The sequence below is a fragment of the Opisthocomus hoazin genome, chromosome 24 (genome assembly GCF_030867145.1).
Source record: "Opisthocomus hoazin isolate bOpiHoa1 chromosome 24, bOpiHoa1.hap1, whole genome shotgun sequence".
Taxonomy (NCBI): domain Eukaryota; kingdom Metazoa; phylum Chordata; class Aves; order Opisthocomiformes; family Opisthocomidae; genus Opisthocomus; species Opisthocomus hoazin.
In genome coordinates this window covers 129,173-137,648 of record NC_134437.1, presented here as the reverse complement: position 1 = coordinate 137,648, position 8,476 = coordinate 129,173, and the positions used below count along the sequence as shown (strand labels likewise).

General features: G+C 54.7%; 1 protein-coding gene across 1 annotated transcript; it reads right to left on the bottom strand.

Annotated features, from left to right (window-relative positions):
• Positions 1–282: 282 nt before the first annotated feature.
• Positions 283–6,818, bottom strand: CXCR5 (C-X-C motif chemokine receptor 5). The gene is made up of 2 exons (XM_009938280.2): positions 6,765–6,818; positions 283–1,359 (listed from the first exon to the last, which is right to left on the bottom strand). Exons 1-2 carry the CDS (start codon positions 6,801–6,803, stop codon positions 283–285), a joined length of 1,116 nt encoding a protein of 371 aa, XP_009936582.1. The 5' UTR covers positions 6,804–6,818.
• Positions 6,819–8,476: the final 1,658 nt, after the last annotated feature.

The following is an 8,476-nucleotide window of genomic DNA, read 5'->3' as shown; positions in this document are numbered from 1 at the left end:
GGTTCAACTTGCTCGGGTTCATCTGGCCCTGCCAGAGTGGCCATCGCACAGCCAGCATTTGCCAACAGCTGCCAGATGGATTTCTACAGGTATGAGAACCAGGGGGAGCCAGGGAAGGTATCTGGTGGGATTTGGGTGTTTGGTGGCTGTCGGACCTCAGTTTCCTGAGGAGTGAGGAAAGTGGTAGGGACGCTTGCGAAACTTGGGGCTGAGGCCACAGCACGTGCGCCACTGGGAAGGCAAGCCCCAGGGCGGTTCTGCCCTGCAGGCAGTCTTTCCCAGCTAGAAAGTGGAGACAGAGGTGGTGTTGTCAGACTCGATCCCACTGCCCTTCCTCGTCACCTCCAGGATCTTCTGCAGGGTCTCCTGGCTTATGCAGCCAAGCTCCTGCAGGATCCGGAAGAAGTCGTTGCGGAACTTGACGCCAATGAAGGCGTAGAGGATGGGGTTGAGGCAGCAGTGCGTGAAGCCGATGGCCTCTGTCACCATGATGGCCGTGTCCAGCTGGTCTTCCAGGAGGCAGTTCTTGGTGAAGGCTTCTAGCTTGGTAAGCGTGTTGAGGAAGATGACAATGTGATACGGGCTCCAGCAGAGCAGGAAGACGCCTGTGACCAGGATGGCCACACGGACAGCTTTTTGCCTCTGTAGGCGCTGGGACTGACACAGAGCCCGGACGATGGCCGTGTAGCAGTAACACATGACCAGCAGGGGCACAAAGAAGCCCACGGTGTGGTAGAGGAAGCGGGTCGCTAGCCAGACGTTGTTGCCGTCGATCCCAACCTCTGGAAAATAGCAAATGCTGCGATTGCTGTCGTCTGTCCAGACTTCCATGAAGATGAGATCGGGTAAGGTCAAAAGCAGCGAGCAGAGCCAGACAGCCGCGCAGGTGAGGTGGATGGAGCGAGCTCTGCGTTTGCGGTAGGTGTGGATTGCATAAACGATGGCCAGGTAGCGGTCCACCGCAATGCACCCCAGCAGCATGCTACTGCAGTAGAAATTGATCTTGTGGACAGCACTGAGGATCTTGCAGAGGAACTTCCCAAATACCCACCCGGCCAAGCTCTCCACCACGCTGAAGGGGAAGGTGAGCAACAGTGCCAGGTTGGCCAGGGTGAGGTGGAAGAGGAAGTTTTCCGTTGTAGTGCGAGACCTCTTGAACCTCTCCAGAATGACCAGGACCAGGGCATTGCCCACAGTCCCCAACACGAACATCAGCAGATAGATGAGGGGCATGAAGACCTTTCTGAAGGGGTCTCTCTGGTTGCCGACCACGGATGAGGCTGGGTTGAAGCAAAAGTAGCCCTCCAAAGAAGGGGTGGTGTTCTCAGCTTCATAGTAACCGCTCAGCTCCACCTGGCTCTGGGGAACAGAGAGAGTCTGGTTACCAGAGGAGAACTTCCAGACACGAGGACCCAGCCCCTCAGCTGCGCCTGGCAGACCTGGAGCCGTGCATCCCCATGTCCCGCAGCCCGCCTGCAGCAGGAGGACGTGCTGCCTGTCTGCAGCGTGAGGACCTGGGAGGCCCCTCTGGTGCTGCATCCCAGGAGGTGCAGCAACAGCACGCGGAGAGGGTGGTCTCAATCTCCGACAGCCAGTGCTGCTCAGTCTGTGGTCTTTAACTAGCGGATTGGGGGATGTCCTGGTGTCCAGACAGATGAGCGGTTTCACCTTCTGGTTCTCGCTGAGCCATCTGCTGCTGGTTTCTGCTTTCTCACACAGCACGGAATCCTCCTCTACCAGCTTTCCTGATCTTTCCACCTGTTTCTGACACCGACTGTCCCCATCCTGCCTGCTGTCAGGTAAGAAGCTAGTGGGATTCACCACAGAGTACAACTGTGCCTCAAATTATGTGCACTGATTCTGTGCCCCTCTGCCTCTCCTCCTTGGACACCTCAGAGCTGCCTGGGGCAGAGCAAGGCAAGGGAGGAACAGCAGCAGCCGTGCTCGGGATCGCTTTCCACATGCTCAGGGGAAGGCACGGGGCGGGTGTTCAAACACCACTGAAGGAACGCCTCTGAAGTGCCACGGTGCCGTAGCTACAGGGAAGCATGCCGGAGAGAAATCTGTTCCACTGGTAAACCTTGCGGTCTAAATTAGTTGCAGTCAGAGCAGGAAAGGGAATCTGAAAACAGAACTCGGACCCCAAGCTGAGACCCAGTGAGGAAAGCGCGATGGAGCCGCGGCAGATGTGGCTCGCCCCTGGCGTGCCGTAGCTGCTTGCCAGGTGAGCAGCTTGTATTCGGGCTGAGACTGCGCGCAAGCCTCGAGTGCCGGAAAGCTGCAGTTGCGCTCGGGACGAGCCCTCTGAGTGGTGGGCACGCTCCAGCTGGCCTCAGGCACTTGGCAGGAGCTGGGCGTTCACAAAAGCCAAGGGCTCAGATGCAGACGGGCAAAAAAAGAGAGCGGCACAGGAGGCTTGCGGCAAGCTGAGAAATTGGTGACAACTGGGAAGAGCTCGGCAGCAGTTACCCTGAGCTCCCCCACCCACACCCTCTCTGGAGACTAGCACCGAGACTTCAGCGTCAACCACAGCGGAAGTCTCTGCTTGCTGCTTTCATACCTTTCACTGCCAGCTGTAGCCGTTTGCACCTGCCGCTCCTTCCCTCGCTGGCCAAAGTTCCCATCTAAAAATACTAGCCCTGCTTTGAACAGTTTTAGAGCTTATTTTGGGGGGTTTTTGCTCCCCCCCATGCGCTGCTAACCCAAATGACCGTGACCAGCCTCGACTTCTGCATTGCGCCTAGCTAGAGAAGGGTGATTCGTGTTTCTTCTCTCTCGGGCAGCCTTCCCTGGGCGACGTGCTGGGTGCCTCTGAACACATCTGTCTGGGGTAAAGAGGGACATTGCAACAGCAGTGCTCATCTTGAACTGCTGTGCGGCTGAAACCATCTGCATGGCTCCAAGGGGAGCCCAGGCATCTTGATGGAGAAGTCGTCTACGGAGCATTACTGAACATGCAGAGCAGGCAGCTGGCTCAGGCCATCCCCGAGCAGTGGACGGTCGGAGGGCAAGCAAGTGCTTGGGGAAAGCGCAGAAGAAGCTTGCCCAGCTCTCTCCCGCCTTTTCCAGTTTTTTGGGTATGGTTCTGGAGACTGGAGGTTGCTGCTAAAGACAAAAGCCTTTCAAAATCCCTCCCAGTTTTTCTCCCTGGCTTGACAATATTTTCTGCCCAGTCCGTACTGGCACCCTGCATCAGCGGCTACCAACAACACGCACCGAGACCTGTGATGTGTTGGCCAGGGCCAGATCCTGGAATCTCCCACCCCCAAAACCAACAAACAAAAAAAAAAAAAACCCAGACCAAAAACAGGCATGACATGGGAGCTGGAACTAGATGAGCTATAATGGTCCCTTCCAACCCAAACCATTTTATGATTCTATGAAAAACCTTTGCAATTTGGCACAGCAATGAAACCAGGCTGCTTGGGACAAATGGGTGACCGTGGTCAAAGAGAACATGTGTTGGAATGGGCAGCTTTGCTGGGGAGAGGTTGGAGGGTGCCAGCTTTAAAGGGACAAAGGAAATGATGGGACATGGCCGGGTTTGCTGGCCGGCGTGTCGGAGCGCTGCCTGGAGCCACGCCAGTGCCACCGATGACAGCGGACAGGCAGCCTGCGGGGTGTTGGATGGCTTTGGCTGCTGAACAGTTGCCAGTATCACCTTGCGTTCGGAGCCGGAGGTGCAGAAGCTGAGTGCCACTATCAGACACCATCTGATTGCTGATAAGATGGCAGGTAGGGCTCTTACTGTAAGCCACTCGCCACGGGCCGGGGAAGCGTGAGCTGAGCCGTGTCTGAAGCGTCTTCTCATGTGCATCTCTGAGCAGAGCAGCGGGTGTGGGTGGGAGCGGACAGAGATGAGTTGGAGACAAATAAGAGAGGATGACAAGTCAGAGTCTGGGCTGAGACAGGAAGGGCAGGGACCAGAGCTGCAGGAGATGCACTGAATGTGACAAACCAAGGCTTCTGGGCACTTTGCTGCGATTCCCATTTCTAGGACTGGAAGCGGGCGGCTGCCTGGTCCGGGATGGGAGAAGTCAATAATGTGCGCGCAGGGGGACCTTTGTGCAGGTCTCCTGCAACACAATTGCAGCCAGATTTTGGGGGTGGGCGATAAAGTAGTGACTTTTTCTGTAACTGAGCTGTCAAGTGCATGCCTGGGAAGCCCGTTCCTGTGTGCTCTTTGTTCGGGGATCCCTCTTCCCCTCTAACCCATATCTCAGAGTTATTCCGGTCTGCGCGTGTCAGCTGCTTTTCTCAGTTCCCCACAACTGCCAGCGATCAAAACATTTGGCTGCAGAAGAGAAGCAGCTTGTGCACTATTAGGGATTTTCCACCTGAGTCGTTCCCTTCTAGCCCATGCCAGGGCTGCGAGAAGTCCTTTTTCGTTCCCAGAGCTTTGAAACTGCCATTGCCCACGTCAGTGCAAGTAACTGACAGAGCTTCTGCTCGTCTCCTCTTCAGGTGCGGAACTAGGGAAACCCACGAGTAAGAGCAAAGCCTGTGGAAATGTCACGTTATGGCATCATAGGTGCCTTTCCATGGCTCTCGGGTCACGTTAGTCCCGTTAAAATGAAACCTGGCCTGCAGCACCCCAGGGGACCCGATGGAGATCTTGGCAGTGTTTCTACAACTGTGTTTTTGTTTCTCTAGTCTGCAGCTGAGGCAGGTTAAGTGGGCAAAGCTTTCTCGCTACGGAGAAATGGGGTTATCGCTTTGGGCATGTTACTTTTCCACTAGGTTACAGAGACGAGCGATCGGTCCCGTATGGTATCAAAGCTTACGTGAGGCCCTTGCTGCACTCGCAGGGCGATACTGAGATAAAAGCCCTATCAGTGCAGTGTTCTCATTATTTTTCCTTCCACAGTTGCTCAATCGGTCAAACGATCCCCTCTGGTGAGTGCACAGGGCAAGGTTTGTGTCGTCGCTTTGACGGGACGCCGTTGAGGCCTTTTTTGCAAATCTCTGTGGCTAGGTGGCAGCTACGAGCGCCAAGCGTAAGTAAAGCAACCTACGGCACCACCAAAGCAAATGTGGCATTGCTCGTGTGAGAGCTGTGGCCTGTTGCAGGGAGGGAGCCAAACCTGGGAAGCTCCCGGGAGGCAGAGGTGGGAAACGAGTGTCAGAAACTCTGGACCGCGGGAAGTCTGAGAAAAGGTATAAAACTGTTCTTGCTGCAGCACCTGACTGTCGGTGCTCGGTCCCAAAGTTAGCCGAGTTTCCCTCCTTGCACGGGTTCTCCTTTATGACTTAAAATAATTCACAGCAGATGGAAAATTGCTAAGCTAAGCTGCTGGAAAGTACTGCATACAAAGAGCAAACCCCAGTGCTGCCTAATCCCCTCGCGTTAGAAAAGACACAGTTTTGCCACAAGCAGCCGCTTGCTTACAGTACGTGACACGCTGTGGACACGCTTCACCTTTGCTGGTTTCCTGGTGGTGGGACAGATTTCCAATGGTGAGTTCAGGAAGGAATGAACCAGCACGGAGAAGAAAAAGGTTGGAGTTTGGTTTTAACCTCTCGGCAAGCATTAGCGCTGCCACTGAATTTCAGCAGAGGTCAGGGAGACAAGTGTCCCCTACAGAAAAGTTCTAAAGGAAATGACCTCCGTTCACAAAGCACTTCTATACTGGATGAATAGGAAAAAATAAGGAGGGTATGGCTTGCCCCCACCATCTCCTCTCTCTTCCCTGGTGTATAGGACAAAGGAGGGACAGAAAAATTGGTGAAAATTAAATCCAGCGTTTCTCTCTTCATAGAAACTAAACAAAACCTGAGGTCTGTGGCAGAGAGAAGCTGCATTAAAAAATAAATTCTGAGCTGCAACATTTGAAAAGTGGGCTAATGATAGCACTGCTGCGGACTTCCCCTTGGATAGCACAACATACTCTAAAAGGTGCAGCTGCTGTCTTTCACTTGCAAGCACTGGGAAGAGAACTACGGGGCAGAACACAGTGTCATCGCTCCCAACCAGAAGAAGTACTTGCAATTTATCTTCCCCTCTTCCCAGTTCCTCTCTTGTAAATATACTGCCTATTCCCCTTTCAGCAGAGTCTATGGCAGCCTGTTCGTGGAGAAGGCAAGCAAGGTTGGGAGCGTGTATAGTCATACCAAGGGTTTTCACACGCGGAGAGACAGCGTTGGGTTTGCTTGGGTATTCCTGTTACGTAAAGATACTGGACAAGATTTCCAGGGCTTTGCACACTGTGCGCACAGTCATTTATACCACCAAAAGGCGCCTGACTCAGAACGAGTGTTTTACACCCCCGTTGTGCCAATGACTGCGCAGAGAGCAGTGCAGCAGGGACCAGAGACTGGGACACGCTGGCAGCGCGGGACGGGGCTGCAGCAGCCCCGCTTTCCCAGTGAGCCGCCTGGCCCTTTGGCAGCAACAGTGGTCTTGGTCCCCACGTGAGGACAGCGCTCAGGCTCAGCTCTCATCAGAATGTCTGTGCATGAGGTCCTGGTCGTTAGGCAGCTGTCCCCAAGGGAATACCTGGCACCCTTGGATCACAACGGCCGCAGCCACATCAGGCCGGCTCTCTATGAGCGCAGCGCTGTCGCCTGCAGTCCCCTCACTGGCCAAGTCCGGACCTAAGGGATGCAAGCGCTCATTGCACCGGTGTAAGAAATCGCTCAGGCTCTCCCTCTGCCAACAGGAGGGCGAGAAGACGGACAGATGGAAAGAAGGACTTTCAGCCCACCCCAGCTCTACCTGGTCTCTCTGTTATCCTCTCAAACAAGCAAAGCCAGGCCCGACTCACCAAGTCATAGGTCTCTGATGAGTAGCTGACGGGCCCCATGGTTTCAGGGAGCAGGATCCGTCTCTCCTCCAGCAGTTTCAGCAAAAGTTCTTCTTTTTTGGGGTGGAGTTAGTCCTTTAAGTGAGAAGGGAGGGACCCAGCCTGCAACAATAGAGTTTTTGCAAGGCAAATGAGCTCCAGGCATAGAGTGACCTAACTGATGTACAGATTAGCATCTAGCTTTATCATCTTTTTTTTTTTTTAATTATTATTTTTTTTTTTTTTTTAGTGCTGTAAGTTGATTTTTCAAGCATGGCTTGAAGAAGCCACGTTCCTTTGGTCTGTACCAGAGAAGATCCAGAACATCTCTCGGTCTTCCCTGGAAACCTCCAGGGCTCTCTCCCATGGCCATCACCGTTCCGGGTGGTCCGAGAGGCTTTGGAAAGCTCTGCGCCGAGGGATACCCTTACCAGAAATCTCCCCGGATCTGGGCACCTCTCTTGGAGCTGTGCAAGACTTTGAAGACACCTGAGATGAAATGCGTGGGTCTGGTCTGTATGACCATTGCCCTCCACCTCGGGGTCCTCCTGGTTGCTTTAATCTTAGTGACCTGCGGACATCTTCTTCTCCTTCTCCCGTTGCTTCACCCCTCGTCTCGGGGGGAGGGGGGTGTGCAGCAGCTGGAGCAGAAAAGCACGGCCTCGGCAGCTGCTCTGGAGGTCTAGGGAAGGGCACTAACTCGGAGAGTCTGGTCTGCTGTGTACAACGCACAGGGAAGCCCCTTGATGAGACACCTTGCTGCAGTACTCGTCTTGCCCATGACAAAAATAGGAAATCAAGATTTCCTCCGCTCAGAGAAATGGCCGTTTTGTCCCAGTAGTGTCGCAGCAGTAGATTCGCAGTGTGAAAGCCCCAGTCTGCGGCGGCAGGATAGCACGGCATCACAGCTGGCATTTTAGCAGAAAGCATTTCCTCTATGAGGAGCTGAGGCTGTTCGACAAGCACCGTGCCTGTCCTCCTCTTGTCTGGGCACAGCTGTACCAAAGCCTCTGTACCAGCAACGAGTCTGGTGGAACTCGGACCAGTGAAGAAGGCAGCAGCGTTATTCTGGTGAGCACTGTTTGATTTCATCCGCTCCTTAGGCTTGTTGGCAGGACCCTAGTGATCCTGACTTGACAGAGGACCTGCTGCCCCAAGGACGTTCATGTGCACCTGTGCGTGCCCGCCCGATGTAGCAGCCTCTGGGCACCCCTCATCCCAAAAGTGAGAGGATGGAGAGCAGAAGAGCCGAGGGAGGGCACGGGGAGCTCGCACTGTGCCTCACGTCCCCTGCCTCGTGGGGGGAGTACAAAACAAGCGAGCTGTCTGGCACGGCTTGGCTGTCTGAGGCCCTGCGCTGCCTGGGCTGCGGGGTGAGGCGAGAAGTGGGGTACCGCTGTGCCCGGGAGACGGAGAGGTCAGGAAGGATGTTTTCACTCAGCTAGAACTAGGGGGTGGAGCACTCAGCATCAGAGACTTCCTTTAAGGGCTAGCAACTAGGGTGCTGCTCCCGTGGCAGGGTGCGGTTGGGACGGGCTCCTCCGTCTGCGAGATGGCTGGAGACCTTCCACCAATGCTGCCCCCTCCAGCTCCAGCTACCCGTGAGCAAAGCAGAAGTACCGTGCAAAGTAAGGTACTGCGAACCCCTAGGTGACGGTGATGCTGCAGAACCTCTCGGGTCAGAGGGACAGCGC

What these genes read in the sequence shown, in the direction of transcription:
- CXCR5 (XM_009938280.2), bottom strand. Translation starts at nt 6,803, where the DNA reads ATGGGGCCCGTCAGCTACTCATCAGAGACCTATGACTTG. An exon ending in CATCAGAGACCTATGACTTG is followed by an intron (nt 1,360 to 6,764) that starts GTGAGTCGGGCC and finishes TCTGTTCCCCAG; the next exon opens with AGCCAGGTGGAGCTGAGCGG.